We start from the raw sequence: 16,032 nt of genomic DNA on the forward strand, positions 1-16,032 counted from the left end.
TTCAGTCCCCCTCACAACATATCCTTTGCTTCAGACAGCAAAAGGTACATTGTGTTTAAGGTCCCCATTCCCATATAATCATGATGCACGTTTTCGACGCGTGAAGCTTCTTTTGTATATCAAGCCTGGAAGATTGTAAGCAAACCTGCAGGGTCACCTCACCTGTTTGTGCTGGCATTAATGTAGCATGCTTCTTTGCTTGGCTATTTTTAAGGTTGTCATAAAGAATTGCAACAGATTCAATGTTACCTTAAATAGTTAAAGCCCAGCCACTTTAATTGTAGCACATGCGTCAGTCATTATGTACGCTTGATGATTTTATTATTATACATTTCTACCTAAGCTATGCTTTTACAAGATTTCTTGCTTTTCATACAGTTTTCTAATTGCTAGCTCGTGAATCGCATCATCCTAACTAGTACTGGCTTCGATTAAACAGGCTATTTTCATATGTCTCTTGTCATCATTCGAGTAGTATCGATCCTTTTTTTTTTTTTAAATGTTCAAGTGATGTGAAAATTACTTTTGGTATTGGGTTAATTATCATTTACATTTTCTCAAATTTCTTTAAAGTTATCTCTCGCCATTTAAATGTTTTAAACTATATATAATAAATCTTAAGTGCAAAAAAAAAAAAAAAAACTATAATAAATCTGATCACATCCCCAACTTCATTGCTAATGCCATACATTTTTTTTTTTTTGAAAGACACTAATGTCATACTTATTTATACCTTGATCGCGGACCTGCGGTTTATTGTATCATCAATTCATATTTCATGCTATGATACATTCTGTTCATTGGATTGAAATTTATTTGTGTGGCAAGTATATATGAACCTCACATGTTTGGATAAATGACGATCATCTGTAATTAGGGTAATACTCAGCAATATAAGATCTCACTAACCCATAAATAGATCATTTTCTTGTAAGTTTCTCATTATAGCTCTCGAAAGTTTTTTTTTTTTTTTTTTTTAACTATTCTCTAGGTAGCACCTATTCTAATGTTCGAGCACACAAGTGACAATCTACCATTTTTTTCTTGAGCTTCGCGGGAAGTGTCATTGTCTCACCTTAATCCGACGACCTTGCAATATTCCCTTTAATAAAGTAATTATTTTATTTGGCTACGTCAATCCATGACCTTTTTTTTTTTTTTTTTATCTAGCTAGTTTATGTCCATTTACTTACAAGTGGAAGACAAAATTATCAATTCACAATTCGAAAACATATATATAACTATTTTTTGTTTATTTCATTTCTTACACATGGGTATGCGTTGTTAATCTGCCAATATCAAACCATTTTCTCATATTCGTGCATACTTGTGACGTTCATTGACCTAACTAAAACCTCCTAGAAAATGATCCTTGGCTACATTTTTCAGGACATAGTAGATCCCGAGATTGCGTCTTGTGCTGTCAATGATCTTGAACCACTGGCTTCCCGGATCGCACGTATTGTTCTTATTATCCAAACATTTGCAACCATTTGTGACAATGTTGTTCCCTGAATCTATGTCCAAACACACGCCGGTGCCATCTTCAAGTTTCGAAGATAGATGCATCTTGGAGTCTGAAATAGCTTCCCATTTTGAGCTGTCACCGCCGCAGATTATACCAAGCTTTGCAGGCTGCCCCAATTTGTCTGCTTGTAGACAAAAATATGTTCCCTTTATTGTCAAGGTTTTCTGGGGAGTGTAGCTCCATGCTAAGGCTTCGGAGCATGAACCTAAGACCAAGGGCTTTAGTAATGACAATACTCTTTTCACACATAGGCCTGTCATTGGATGGAAAAGTATCTTATGTGGACGTGTTTCAGAATAACCTGGCCCTGTAAAAAAATTTCCAGAATGATTACAAATCCCAGGTTCCCCGATTATGAGTGAAATCAAGAAAAAAGATGCAATGCAAATGTACCTCTAAAAGGAGATTGAAGAACAGATAACTTTTGTAACATACTTGTGTTCCTTGCACCACACCAATTCCAATTATAAACTCCATAAGTTTCATCTAATCCAATCACCCCTTCTCTTAAATAATAACTTCCTGTTAGAGCCCACAATGCCCAATCCACGTCGAATTCGGCTGCCCAACCGACAAAACAATTCAAGAATCTGTTGTCATTCACGTTAATGCCTCTCATATCCACCCCAAATTCACTCACAAACAAGGGGTACCCTTGCTCCAACAAAAAAGTTGCTCTCTTCATTATGTCATCTACTACTTGCCCACATACTTGGTTAGGATTGCCTGATTGCCATGCCGTGCCATCTGTGAAACTATACCAGTGAAGCTCAAACACCGTCTTGTTAGAGTAACTCAAATTCACCGGTTTGCTACTGAGAAAAGAAAGATCTTTGTCGAATTTCAACCCAGACAAAATGACAAGAACGTCGGGGTTGGCAGCATGTACTGCTTCTGCTCCTTTCTGCATGTACCTGTCCATTACAAGACAGGGCATTGACTCGATTATACCATTTGTCTCATAAAACAGTGATTTGAGACGGGGGATTCCAAGCACTATTTAATGATACAGTTTATGTCCTCCTAGATACTTGAGCTTGTTGTGATCTAGAGCTAGCTTCATATATAACTAGGAATCATTATAAGTTTGAGATGCTTTAGTTAAATGCACTAACAACCCTTCTTGTTTGAACTGTCATGCAAACATAAATCTTAAAACTTGTGTGCTCTCCTTAAGAACAGATGCAGCGAAAGAAACGGGCCAGGAAAGGAATTGGGATGGCATCGGTAATCTGATCCTATTCATTTACCTATAGGTTGAGTTAATATAAATGCTACCTGTACCAATCATTGATATTTTGTTTAGGGCCTCTGAGTTCGTTCCTCAAGCTCATGCCAACTACATTTTTGGTTGCATTGAAAGTGGTGGCAACCTTTGTTAGGCCCTTGATCCACAGGTCCGGGTTGAAATACTTGTCCCCGAAAAAGCCATTGTCATCAAAATTGCTGCAGCACCAACCCGGCTTGCTTATATGGTTGTCTAGTATCACCATCACGTTGTTCCTAGCAAGACTAGCTACCACTGCCTGAAACAAATCACTTCAAAACTGTCATCGACTCGAGTATCAACTACACTAGTCATGAGACAATAAATTGAAGTCTTTTTTATCTATAATTTCAGAGAAGGGAAAACATATATGCACATTAGGACCATTGTAGAACTCTTCATTACCTGGTAAGTATTGATGAGAGTAAGATTCATTAGTGATGGATTATTTGCCTGGAAACCTGCGATGGATTCGACCAATCCCAGGTTCTTGAAAGATTGTTTGACAGTAATAGAAGCCAATGAATCATTGGTAAACAAGAAAAGTGGCCATGTTAGTCTAACACAGTTGAATCCCATGTCAAGAATTTCCGCAGAAATAGCATCCAGTGGCTTCTTGCTCAGCCCTTCCGCCACCACCACCTCTAAATGTGCCGGCCAGTTTACACATGCCAGCTTTATGCGCTTGCCTGATTCATCGACGATCCACCGCGAGTCTGTGGAGAGCGGCTGAGCCACTGTGAAAACTCTGGTGGATATGAAGATGAATAGCAGCAGAGGAGAAAGAAAATATAGGTGGAAATTGGATCTCAGCCTTCCCATGTTGGTTTATTTTTGTATCAAAACCAAGGGGAGATTACATGCGCGTGCATGTATGAAAAAATCTGATATTTATATTTCTAGTAGTGTCAAGTCCCATCAAAAGAACTACTTAACTTTGTGAATCATCATCATATATGTCTTAGAATTAAATTAATTAATGAAACTTCTTGTTTGGACATGAAACGACTCCAAAATCACCTAAACCCTCATTTAATTACAACATATGTGGTGGCTTTTGGAATGGTCAATAGAATAGAGTAGAAGACATGCATCAGCATGATTGATGTTTGGTAACACGCCAAGATAAATATAACCGTGGAAAGATTGTGAAGGCTCTTTTCACGCATAAAATGGATTGGTTATACCTCGTGAGTTAATTTATAATTTTGAAAAATGAAATAAAAGTTTTTCTTTTTCAATCTAGCAAAGACGTACATATAGATAGAGACCATGTCTCACTTTTGTGGCAAGAAAAAAAAAAAGGTTGAAAGAGTTACTTAGAAGGCAATATATATAGATAAAAGGTTGCTGTGATTTACTGGTATATGATCAGTGAAGATGCTTTACTTATGATTATTATGATTAATCAAGTTATTGTGATTTGCAAATTATTGCGTTATCTTGAGAGTTTAATAAATGTGCACAAAAGTAGTTCCATCGTCATCAATATATATACTATATGCACATGCTTGCATGATCATAATATTTATATGTAAAATAAAAATTTTATTATGATTTTTGTATAAATACTTGTAATTTTATTGATTATTCAATAGTTTTTTAAACAAATAAAGAGATGTAATATACTCCAAAAATTAATTAAGGGGAGTGAAATGTATGAGAAGATAAAAAAATATTTATGAAATTTTAAAAAAAACTCCATTGATGTATCACTGAAATATTTAATAATAGTTATAATTATATACACATAATAGACATTATTAACCTTAAAAGACCACCCAATACATAATAAGGGTAATTTTGTAATTGAGGTAATATAATATTAATATGAGATTATTTTTTGTTATACCTGGAGTACTTTTTCTCCCATGATTTAGTCAAATATCAACAATATTGGATCATCAACAAACATGTTAATTTTCATAAAAATATAAGGTCTCATGTGATCTGATACCGTTTGGTATCATGGGTGAGATGTATGAGAGACGAGTAAAAGTATGATAAAAACAAGATGAGATGTGGATAAACAATACATAGATATGAATAATATGTTGTTTTGTATGATTTTTTATTTTTTTGGATTATTGTGTTTATTTTCTTAATTACCCTAGCCAAATTTCTTGTAGAGAGAGGGTACATCGGTAAAATTCTACTTATATGACACTCATCATTCAACTGAAAACGACTTTCTAACCTCTAATATTTAAAAGATATTCAAATAATGCGGAATTTTTCAAAAAAAAAATTGACATGACCTATTTAAAATATTTAAGATCCAATTGTCTGAACAATACCACAATAATTGAACTACGAGAGAACAATATAAATGATAAACGAGCAAAAACTGAAATGAAGATAGTTCAAAGTTCGCGAATGTCAAAGTTTAACAAACAAATGTTTAACATGCCAACAAAACTAAACTAGAAGTTTTTAAATTTACATCTAACCAAGATACAAAATAAAAAACATCAAAACTATATGTGTTAAATAACATCTGCGGAACCATGAGTTAAGAGGTATTTTTCATCAAACCCACATCTAATATCATATCGGGTCATGATATATCATTGGGTAAACAAAAAAAATGAGAGAAACATTAGATGAATAAAAATATGTGGATCATCCGACTTTTATCAAATGTATGAAACAATATCTAGTATTGAAATAAAGTGAGAAACACTATCGGTGTAGCATAAACTAACGGCTAACCCATTAATATGTGACCAAATTTTATTTTATTTTATGTTTTTCATTAATCATGTGCAGTCTCTCCGTTAGGGGTGCAAACGAGTCGAGCCGAGTCGAGTATCATACTACTCGAGTTTTAGCTCGACTTATATTTATCTACTCGAGCTCGAACTTGATGAGTAACTAATTTCATACTCGATCTCAACTTATATGTATTTCGAGTTACTCGAACTCGAGCTCGAAAAATAAAAATATATTTAAATAAATAAATATGAATAAATAAATAATATATATAATATTATATGCCTTATATTATATATTTATATTATGTTATATTATATACTATTTTATTAAAGTAGAGACCCTCTAATTAACAAACTTTCAATTAATTGGTGAAGTTTGATTTGAAATTATCATTATCTCATACCTTAATTTTCAATAAAATCAAAATTATTGGGCAAAATAGTCATTCCTCTTTTCTAACCATTAAAAGCTCACTTAGTGCCATTTGATATTATTTTATTTACAAATATAACAATCATTTTATAGAATATTTGTTTAGAAAAACGTTATATTTTTTATTATTTTTAAATTTTACAATTTATTATTTATTATCTTTTTTAAAAAAACGAAATGTACGCACGCAACGCGTACAACAAAATACTAATATAGATTATTAAGTAGCCAGCGAACTATTCGAAGACACATCTGTTATATTTTAACTCATATCGATTTATGTTCGAATTTCACAAGCTCGAGTTGAACTAGAGTCGAGATTTGACCAACTTCTCACGAATAGCTTGACCCCTTTATACCCTGCTCTCCGTTCCGTTGGACCATCGTTCTCCCGCCTCTCTGTGTTCTGTCATCTGTGGGATCTTGTTTCTTGTTGGCGAAATTTTGAAGAAAAATCAGGAAATTAATTTTTTTCGCTGTCGCCTCTCCTCTGAGTCCAGCATTCCAACTTCATCTGGTGTCGCTGCGAATCCTCACCTTCTTCACTCAGAATTCATTTGGTTTTTTGTTGGTTTGGCTGTTTCAGCTTCTCCAACCGGCTTTTGTTTGTTAAAAGAAATCTTTTTTGGGAAATAATGTAAGTTCTCTTTCCTTTTGAGTAGATTTCGTTTTATTTTGTATAATTTATATCTGCGGAAAGAAGAAGGGAGACTGGCAATATAGGGTTTCTTTTTCGTTTTCTCTGAATGATGGGACTATCAAAATTCAGGGGAGCCATTAATTTGGAACTTCGTTGTCCGCAAAATGTTAATGGAATTACTGCCGACCCACAGCCTGACTGGAGCTTTGATAGCTTGCTATCAGAGCTTGATACCATTGAAAAGAAGCTCATCACGAGTTCAGATCTTTCTCTACCTTTTGACAAGAAGCAACCTAGGTAATTTTTTTTTATTATTTTGCTTCAATTCCTTATGTGTGTCGGTGATAACTTTGCTTTACCAATTCAGAAACTTGAGACCTTCAAAGGAGAATTATTGCAGCAAAGGGAGATTTATGATGCATGTGTCAGATCATGAATTGTTTTCTGATAGCGACATTGAAGACGATGTTGTTAACGCATCCATGTTTTCAGGCAGAAGATATGGTTTGGATGAACTCTATATGAGGTTTGTACTTTACTACGGATGAATGAAGTGAAACACTTGAATTGCAAATCACTCATTACAAAATATTATCACCCCATTCTGCCTCGTTGATTTCGAAGATTTTGTTATGAGGCCATCTTCCCTGCCTTTGAAGTGAAAAATTAAATCATTCTTCTTTCTCTTATCTATCACTATGTGAATTGAGATGAAAACAGAGTGAATGTCAGAAATATTATTTAACAATAAACATTAACATATTGATTACTCCAGTGTATGAAATACAAATTTTTTTTGGTAAAATCCTTGTTGGTTTTGCAAGGACTTCTTTTCTCAATCATGATTCTATATAGTGTTGTTGAATTAAATATTCATTATTTCCCGTTCCTGTCCTGATTAACAAGTTGACCTGTTCCTCAGTTCTTAGTGTACACCAGTTTGTTGATCAACTTTTATTTTCGCTTGCAGTGATGATTCTGATCATGAGTTTCCTGTTGATGCTCAATGTCATTTGATGGATAAAGTGGGATTAGCAGAAGGTGCACTACATGAGCTAAGTCATGAATTCCAGCTTTATGTTTCGGTGAGTATTGATTTGTGTGCGATGATTTGGGAAAAGGATAACAATGAGGTTAATGACTTTGAAATCTCTTTTTCCATCAACTCTAACTTTGTTGATGGATTAGTGTGTCTTTGCTCTTCGTTTTTTATTCATTCTTTTAACATCATACCACTAATTGTTGTTGTTGTTGACCTTTCGTCCCATTTTCTTGGCACAGGAGGAAGTGAGAAATAAAATATCGATCTTCGAGACAAATTTGGTCTCGGAAAATGAGAAGTTTGCTTCTCAAATTGCTAACATCGATAAGCATAGGAGGATACAACAAGAGAGGGAGCGGAAATTTGATTTGCAGTATCAACGTACCATGTATGACCTTTTACACTGCATACCTCAAATCTCAATTTTCCATGTTTCCTATTTTTAAATGTTAGAAATGGGCTTCAGACTTTCTATCCAGATATTCTTTCTTTTAGCAACTTCCTTTGGAGTTTCTCCCGTAGCAAGCGACCACTTGAAAACCAATTTGGAAACTGTTCCTTTTGAAAAATGCTACATCTGTAGCTATATTAACTGATAACTTGTAGTATATACTGGAAACGTGAAGTAACACTTATCTTGTAATTGACTACCTGACAAAACTCATCAGATTTGTTACTGTTTTGAGATTATAAAGTTCCATGACACTTGGGACAATTGGAAGGTCGTTAAGGTGTACAGATATGATTGGCATATGAATTCAATTTGCGCTTACGACTTTATTGGAATTGTGGCAGTGCAGAAGCACTTGATAATCACCTTACAGATGTGCAAAGAGATCACGAGCACATATCGCAACTAGAAGAGAAACGAATAAGAGATGATGCAGCTCGTGAAGAGGCTAAAAGGAAAGAGAAGGCTCTCATAGAAGAAAAAATACATCAAGAGAGGATAAAAGCTGAAGAAGAGGTTCTTTCTGCACCTATATCATTTAATTTTTTACTTTTGTATCTAGACATGCCGTATGTTTTATTAACGTTCATTATCTCTAAAATTTCTTTTATTTCTTTTTCTGTAACGACAACTAGTTAATCTTATCTTAAATTAAGACAGCCTTTACTGTAATAGAAAATTGATTGAATTCATAAATTTTTTATGAGCCTTGGGGAATTTGTCCCCTCCCCCTTCGAAATGAGGCGGATGTGACAGTCATTCATATAAGTGTGGTTTTTCTGTCCACTGCTTCTCGTGTATACACCTTAAAAATGAGAACAAACTTTTAATCGATGAAAAATCTTCAGATATCACAGCATAGTATTGTCTTCCATATCTTATTATCATGTTGTGTATACATCTATCTGTAAGTTTCCAACCATTGGAAAATTGCTCGGAAAATAAATTGTTTCTAAATTGCACACCAAATGATGGATGATCGATATTATGCGTTAGATTTACCAAGAAAAATAGTCATAGCTATGTGAATATGCACTGTTTATTTGTTATTTTTGAATCATTGTAGGCTAGGCTACAAGCTGAGAGAGCTGAAATGGCTAAAGTAGCTGCTGAAGCCGAGAAGCAATCTGTAGAAGAAAAGAAACTAGCTGAGAAGCAAGCTGCTGAAGCAGCTGCAACCAAAAATGCTGCTGAAACTTTAAGAAATGGTGTTCCCAAGATACTGGATTATTCGAAGGAAACTCTTGGGCAGGTCGTGGCTACAGGATTTGACGATAAGAAACAGGTTTCACTATCAGGTATTTGGGGACCCATGTTATTTTGAGAAACAAGAATTTCATTTTTCCCCAATTCTAATCTGAAGTTTTGACCGAGTCTATTTGACAGAAAGAAATATGACTAGAGCTTCAAAAAATGCTTTAGAATTGGAGAAAAAAAGACTACAGATTTATGAAAAGTTGACTTTGGAAAATGAGGCTATTAAAGCAAGTTCTAATCAGGTAAATCACTTAGGATGATTTGAATTTCAAATCCTTAGATTTACTGTATTATGCATTTAAATATCTTTCCAGTTTTATAGAATCATTTGTCCAAAATAAGTAAGGCACATAAGGTGGTCGCAACTTTGAAAAGTTCACTGCATGCTAAAGTAGTTTGGGTTTTGGTGGTTTTTAGGATTCACTATCTGTCTGCAATGTACCATTAGCACAATTGGAATTGATATGCCATTTATGAACCACAATTGTCTGTCCAATCCAGGGTAATCGAAGAACTGGACAGAATTTCAATAGACTGATTAAAACCATCTCTGCTACTGTAGAAAATGTCAGGTCAGTTGGATTTTATCATTCTTTCATTTTTACAAACCAATAAATCTTTCAGTTCGCTGTTCAGTGGCTTTTATTTCCTCTGATAAAACATCTTATGTTATGTGCAAATTGCACATTTTTGTTTTTGTCAACAGAACAAAAGCAGATGAGTTGGTCAATCTAATCCGCAGTCCAGAATATCCTCAATCTGCCAGTATCCTATCCTTCGCAGAAAAGGTGCTGTTGTTGAGTATTGCTTGAAGTAGTTATGTGTTTTCACTTATTAATTTGATTGCATAAGAAATTTGATATTTAGTATATTTTAGGTGGAGGAAAATTTCATCATCGTGCTCAGAGAATGTCTGACAAATATGTGCTTAATGAGGGAGTCGTAATGTTTACAGGTTGTCTTCAACTGTGAAAATTCTCAAAAGAGCGACGGATTCATTTTTTCCTGTAGTCGTGTCATTGTTCTCGTCACCTCCAAGGTAAACTCTGCCGTGAAGAATTCCATTACTAGTTATCTAATGATTCTAGTCAGTTATTATGAAATCAATTGTTTGCTACAAGGTCCTTTTATGTTCTCTTCTTTTATGTAAGACAAGTCTTCTTTATGCCTGAATTTGTATGCTTGTGTCCATTGAAGCAGAAATTTAGCATTTTGATCCTGGATAATTTGTATTGACAACTTTTTTTTTATTTAATACAGATTCCATTGGCTTTGGACATTCTCATGGCAGAGTTAAACAGAGTTTGCATGTACACTGTGCCCAAATTTGTAGAATACTCTCCGGTAATAATCTAACTAAATTGTTTAAGAACTTGTCTTTTGTTTGTTTTTCGATTTTTCCTTGTTATGGTTTGCTGAGGTAGAAGTATGGTCAGTTTCATTTACTTTTAAAGTTCTCTGCAAGAGTCATATGGAATGATTGGACTCTAAAGTTCAGAAACATTCTTGTTCTCTTTTGGCTTTTTGATAGAACTGCTGTAAATTGTTACATTTTTTATGTTATCTTTATCAGGTATTGTTTCAAACCAGAGAGGCTTATTTCAAAGCTATTGGCTACAAGGAAATAGATGGAAAGATCGAGAGCACTGATAGCTATGTAGAGAGATTGAGTTCAATCATGAGACTCTATGGAGCTTTAGTGCAGGTTTGGTGCTCCATCACTACTTGAGTTTTTAACCAGAATCTTCCAATGCAATTTGCTGGTAATGAGACAAGCTTGAGTTCTGATAGTCTTGTTTTGGCAGACTGAAATTGGTGGCTTTCAGAATCTCCATGGACTTAACGAAGGTTGGGCATGGCTTGCACGGTTTCTAAATTCTCTCCCGGCTAATCTTTATACCGCGGTTGCACTGCAAAATTTTCTTGAAGTAAGCTGGCATTTGCTTTTTCACGTATTTTCTTTTTATATTTGATGTATAAGTAAGAAGTCATTTACAAATGTCCAGATGTCTGGCTATGCCCTTTACCGAAGATACAGAAATCAATTTGAGAAGTTGCTCAGAATTATTGCCCAAGACTTCCTCAAAGCACTAAAAGAAGGCAACTCGGAGACAGTAAATGCCAAGCTGATGAAGGTGAAAACGTCTCTCATTAATTACATAGAGTCAAGCCAGTTCAAGAAGGAACCAGAAGGATTGCAACTGAGAGGCCACTTGGATTCGAATGATTTTTTTTGATGTTCCATTATTTTGACATCTATTGATGTGCAGTTCATCTGATCAGTGTTGCTGGACAACTAAAACACGAAGTGTCGAACGTTGGGAAATGTTACTTATCAATCATGGTCGCCAACAAGTTTTGCTGGACTACTAGAACACGATGGCCAAATGTAGGGAAATGTTATTGTTACCTATTTTGACTCCACCCTCTTCATTAATGGAGATCCTCCCAAAGTTTCAAGTGCTCCTAAAGTTATACTTCATGGCCAAAAGAACACATAAAATGGTGGTTGTGAAGATGTTTTTATCGTGAATTGGTGGTTCTAAATTGCATTTTGTTTCAGGAGCGGAGAGTATACGGATACCACTTGGAATTTTTTTAGGAAATATCGAGTGATACCTGTGTATTGTCGAACAAAATATTAACTTTTCCGTTGTACTTGTTCTTGCTTTAATGTATCATTATATGTTGATTTATCAGAAAATTTATGCTCATCTTGCTACAGCATTATCTTCATACAACAATCAAATCCAACTGATATTTTTTTGGCATTGGCATATACATACATACATATCTCTATTTACTTTAAATATTTGTGATTTTGGATCAAATAAATTTCAAGAAAAAGAAACAAAAGGAGATGCATATGACATGCTGCTTGCTCGTGTCTGGACTGAGGACTCTGTAGCTTGATTCAATGCTTATCTATGGATACAATTTTATTCTTGTCGTGATTGTGCTTCCGCACATGGGACAACAAACGAGGCCTATCCCACAGTCACAACAGGTCTGCCCAAGAACAACAAAACCAACGTGGTTCAAGATTGCATCAGTCTTCGTGAAATAACCTCGTTATGTAAAGAGAAGTTAGCAATCTTTACCCGATGTCCACAGCCAAAAGCCATGTCTTTGGAGTGGCTCTCACAAATTGGGCAACCCTGACCAGGAAACCATTGAGATTAGAAATTCAAGAAACAAAGACACGCGTGAGTGTCGAAAACTCGACACCAATGCTGAATCAGCTAGCTGTCCATATACCCGACAAGTGACAACAATGGCCCTGCCAGATTGCTAGGATTATGATTGGTGCATCATTACCTTGTTGTCATAAAAATTTCTCGACGGTGATTCATAGGCAGGATAAGACGGAGCACTGTGCGGAAAACTGCTTGAACCATAATTCATAAATGAACTGCCGCTGGAAGAAACTCTGCCATGAGAAGGTGGCGGAAGCGCGGCTTTCCTTGGAGGATTCCCTGTCTGATGCCTGCTACAGAAAGTAAAAATGCTTCCAGTGTTAATACATGTGTGTGTGTGAGAGAGAGATATGCTTGATAAAGATTATCAATTCATTACCCCAGTATGTTGAGTTCTATGGTTGCAAGGTACTGATAAGGTATTTCCATCAGGGCTGAGAGGGCGAATTCGGCCTCTTTTCTTGAATAATCAATGCTCTTTGACATGATCTCTGTGAAATTGACGAACTAGGAGAAAACATAGGAAGACGTAATTGTTTTTATTCCAGCAGAGCATGCACTATACATTTGATTTTTTACTATGAGGTCTGCTACCTGAAAATTGTCGAACGCTCTTGCCGGAATGTTATCATCGAACTCCTGCATGATGTCCCATGGGCCATCTCCAACTCCAACAAGGATAATTGATAAGGGGTATTCACTGCTTTTCAATGAAAATTTTAGTATTATACTAACATGAAAATGGTCAGATCTAAGTTTGATTTTACCTGGCTTTTACTATAGCTTCAACGGTTTTCTTCTCCTGTGAGCTCAATTGACTATTTGGTGTATCACTGCTTCTGGTCACCTACACGCACATCCATTCATTATTGCATGATCATGAACATCAATAACAAGCAAGGACATTTCCCAAAAATCCTAGGCTTTTAATGTGCTTACTTCCAACATGAAATGATAGTTGAGCACCTTGTAAATAGTTTTTGGCTGGAGAATTTAACTACACTCTTGGATATGCATTTTTCAGGCATTCTGAGAATATCTGAACTTAACATTAGGTTCGAGGAATTTGAGAGGCAATTTCTTCCGACATCTTTCATAACAAGAACTTAATGTGAATATAATTAGTGAGTGCACCTGACCATCTGCGATGATGAGTAAAACATGGTACTGGCCTCTACTTTCCTCAACAATGCTCATAGCAGTTTCGATAACCGGTGCAAATGATGTTGGACCTGAAATCAGTGCAGAATTTGTGAGACTAGCAGACTCAATAGGGATGAAATTGTCCCTTTGATGAATTCTTCATTCATTATAAAAAAAAAAAGAAAGAATTGTCCCTTTGTGCTTAAAAGGTTTTCGAACTTCATGCACGGTTTCGGTTATGCTCATTGGCTCTACTCTACCAAAAAAGGTGTGGATGCGAGTACCTGAGAGACGAAGCTGAGGAACCAACTGCCGGTATCTGGTTAGCACCTCTTCGAATCCCTCACAAAACCTTCCGTCCGGATAAAAACTAAAGACATGTTGATCGTGTGTGGATGCTGCAAGAAACTTTTGGACCATCATTACAAGCAAATGATCGTTTTCTTATTAAGTAAATCCCCTCTTGAAACTTTACCATCTCCAAAGCCAAAACATGGAATCAGGTTATCTTCATCAAAAGATGACAGGGTTTTCCCAATGATGGTTATGGCTTGTTCATAGGGATTTTGGCCATTTCCAACATGATGCAAGCTTTTCCGTTTAAAAGACTTGGCTCCTGGAATTCATCAAAAGTTAGCATATATAATCCTTTGAATTTTTCTCAAGGATTTGTACATATATATGTTTGTTTGAAGTTTTCAACCTGTCCACTCATTGCTCTTTGTGAAATCAATACCAACAATTAGATTGGAAGACTCTAATCCCGCCCGGGAAAGAGCAGCCGTTACCTGAGAAAACGTAAATAGTTACTAGATATATACTCTGTTCATCAATATGTCGAGGATAATTATTTGGAAAATATATATATAGTGGTGATTTGAATTTTTTTGAGCAGAAGTTACCATTTTTCTAAAGTACACATGCAATTTCATCATTTCTATAGACGTGACATGAACTCATACAGCCTAGCTTAAACATCCAGTTGTCCTTTCACAGCTAAACCAATAAAATGGAACAAGAATTCTTCATGCATTCAATGCAACACAGTATTTTCAGATGGCCTAACCTGATCCAATGTTTGGTAATTGTCTTCAATTCTTGAGAATTTCCTGTCCAGCCGGCGTTGGCGTTGTGGCGCAAGGCTGTAAGCCGCCGGAGCATGGTGGTGCAGTGCGGTACAACACTGATGGTGGTGGTGGTGGTGGTGGTGGTGGTTGTAGCCTCCATCATCAAATGAAGATGAAAATGTTCTTGGAACTGTGCTGTTGTTTCCCATTAATTATGCAGAAAATTTTGCTCCAAATTCAAAAAAGAAAAAAAAAATTATCAACTGTTTTTACAATTTTTTTTGTAGCACAAACAATTTCCCACTTTAAGAACTAACGGAATGTTTCAAATAGTTTAAGAAAAATAATGTTATCCAAGCTTTGAAGTAAAAAAAAACTTGAAAGAGCTGGTGTTTCATGAGTCCATGGATTAGTAGTTATAAAATAGGTATAAAGTGTAAATAGAGACTAAAAAATAGTTGACGGATTATTTAATTAATACATTTTGAGATGATGTTAACATTTTTCTTTTTGGTTGATTTTTCTTACTTACAAGATTGGCTTATTCGTCTCATCTACTTAACAATTAATTTATAAAACTGTTATCCAAGATTTTCCAAGAAATTTCTTATGATGAAATTTGGACAAAAGGGTGCTCATATGAAGGCACGCGGATTTTACTTTGCATTTCTTAGCACTAAAAAATAGTTTTTTTTTTAAAAAAAAAAAAATAGAAACAAAGTCAAGAATTTTCGTACATTATATATATATATATGTGTGTGTGTTAGTATTAAAAGTCGGATGCACACATTGTATACTTGTACAGTTTAATTTTTAATGAAAAAAATAAAAAAAAATAAATGATGAAATATAAAAAATACAAAATTGACGCTTTCGTATATAAATATGTACAAAGGGTTAAAAAAATGTGACATTTTCAAATAGCAAAAAAATTGGAGATATACCAAAATCTCATTCATATTTAAATATGCTATTAATTATTAAATTAAATTATGGTAAATTAAGCGATATGTTGACCGTAATTTTTGGTCAACTATTTTATTTTCGCAAGAAATTAACTAAATTATTTAACAAAAATGCAATTGTCGGTCCCGACTCCTGAGGTTTTTTTTTTTTAGAGTGACTCCTGAGTTGATAAGGCAGCCGTGTGAACATTTTTGTTACCCAATTTCTAAGTTTCTAGAAGCTTTTTTTTTAAAACAAAATAATAATGATAATAAATTTGTTCTGCCAAAAACCTATAAGATGTGGTTATTAATTTTTTTTCTAAGATAAAGAGGAATTAGATGGATT

At 34.9% G+C, this 16,032-nt stretch overlaps 3 protein-coding genes across 5 annotated transcripts; 1 reads left to right on the plus strand and 2 right to left on the minus strand.

The window, feature by feature from the left end:
- Positions 1-1,297: 1,297 nt before the first annotated feature.
- Positions 1,298-3,639, minus strand: LOC140873466 (glycosyl hydrolase 5 family protein). Its single transcript, XM_073276584.1, has 4 exons — positions 3,201-3,639; positions 2,807-3,054; positions 1,922-2,442; positions 1,298-1,835 (listed from the first exon to the last, which is right to left on the minus strand). Exons 1-4 carry the CDS (start codon positions 3,615-3,617, stop codon positions 1,345-1,347), a joined length of 1,677 nt encoding a protein of 558 aa, XP_073132685.1. The 5' UTR covers positions 3,618-3,639; the 3' UTR covers positions 1,298-1,344.
- A 2,629-nt stretch (positions 3,640-6,268) lies between these two features.
- Positions 6,269-12,002, plus strand: LOC140873441 (mRNA export factor GLE1). 2 transcript variants are annotated; one of them, XM_073276546.1, is made up of 15 exons: positions 6,269-6,579; positions 6,712-6,879; positions 6,950-7,108; positions 7,553-7,667; positions 7,864-8,012; positions 8,420-8,591; positions 9,142-9,373; positions 9,462-9,574; positions 9,834-9,904; positions 10,039-10,120; positions 10,288-10,371; positions 10,593-10,676; positions 10,906-11,037; positions 11,138-11,260; positions 11,365-11,516. In XM_073276546.1, coding segments are annotated over exons 1-15 (1,704 nt in total). In that variant the 5' UTR covers positions 6,269-6,577; the 3' UTR covers positions 11,383-11,516. The 2 variants fall into 2 exon arrangements, with proteins under 2 accessions (XP_073132647.1, XP_073132648.1); XM_073276547.1 differs by having other exon boundaries at positions 6,437-6,579; positions 11,339-12,002.
- A 188-nt stretch (positions 12,003-12,190) lies between these two features.
- On the minus strand, positions 12,191-15,256 carry LOC140873442 (E3 ubiquitin-protein ligase RGLG1-like). Of its 2 annotated transcripts, none has more exons than XM_073276549.1 (11): positions 14,739-15,256; positions 14,376-14,460; positions 14,148-14,288; positions 13,957-14,070; positions 13,664-13,761; positions 13,297-13,376; positions 13,124-13,229; positions 12,909-13,036; positions 12,651-12,819; positions 12,434-12,490; positions 12,191-12,341 (listed from the first exon to the last, which is right to left on the minus strand). In XM_073276549.1, the coding sequence occupies exons 1-11, from the start codon at positions 14,946-14,948 to the stop codon at positions 12,258-12,260; spliced, it is 1,272 nt and encodes a 423-aa protein (XP_073132650.1). In that variant the 5' UTR covers positions 14,949-15,256; the 3' UTR covers positions 12,191-12,257. The 2 variants fall into 2 exon arrangements, with proteins under 2 accessions (XP_073132650.1, XP_073132649.1); XM_073276548.1 differs by having other exon boundaries at positions 12,651-12,822.
- Between the last annotated feature and the right edge of the window lie 776 nt (positions 15,257-16,032).

This window comes from Henckelia pumila, unplaced genomic scaffold (assembly GCF_033568475.1).
Source record: "Henckelia pumila isolate YLH828 unplaced genomic scaffold, ASM3356847v2 CTG_601:::fragment_2:::debris, whole genome shotgun sequence".
NCBI lineage: Eukaryota > Viridiplantae > Streptophyta > Magnoliopsida > Lamiales > Gesneriaceae > Henckelia > Henckelia pumila.

Coding starts and splice junctions, on each gene's coding strand:
- LOC140873441 (XM_073276547.1), top strand. Junction 7,109..7,552: donor TTGGATGAACTCTATATGAG/GTTTGTACTTTA, acceptor TTTCGCTTGCAG/TGATGATTCTGATCATGAGT. Junction 10,677..10,905: donor AATTTGTAGAATACTCTCCG/GTAATAATCTAA, acceptor TATCTTTATCAG/GTATTGTTTCAAACCAGAGA.
- LOC140873442 (XM_073276548.1), bottom strand. CDS start 14,948: ATGGGAAACAACAGCACAGTTCCAAGAACATTTTCATCTTCATTTGAT. Junction 13,377..13,663: donor TCATCATCGCAGATGGTCAG/GTGCACTCACTA, acceptor ATGTGCGTGTAG/GTGACCAGAAGCAGTGATAC. Junction 12,491..12,650: donor GAAATTTTTATGACAACAAG/GTAATGATGCAC, acceptor TTTCCTGGTCAG/GGTTGCCCAATTTGTGAGAG.
- LOC140873466 (XM_073276584.1), bottom strand. CDS start 3,617: ATGGGAAGGCTGAGATCCAATTTCCACCTATATTTTCTTTCTCCTCTG. Junction 3,055..3,200: donor CTCTCATCAATACTTACCAG/GTAATGAAGAGT, acceptor GATTTGTTTCAG/GCAGTGGTAGCTAGTCTTGC. Junction 2,443..2,806: donor AATATCAATGATTGGTACAG/GTAGCATTTATA, acceptor TGTAATGGACAG/GTACATGCAGAAAGGAGCAG.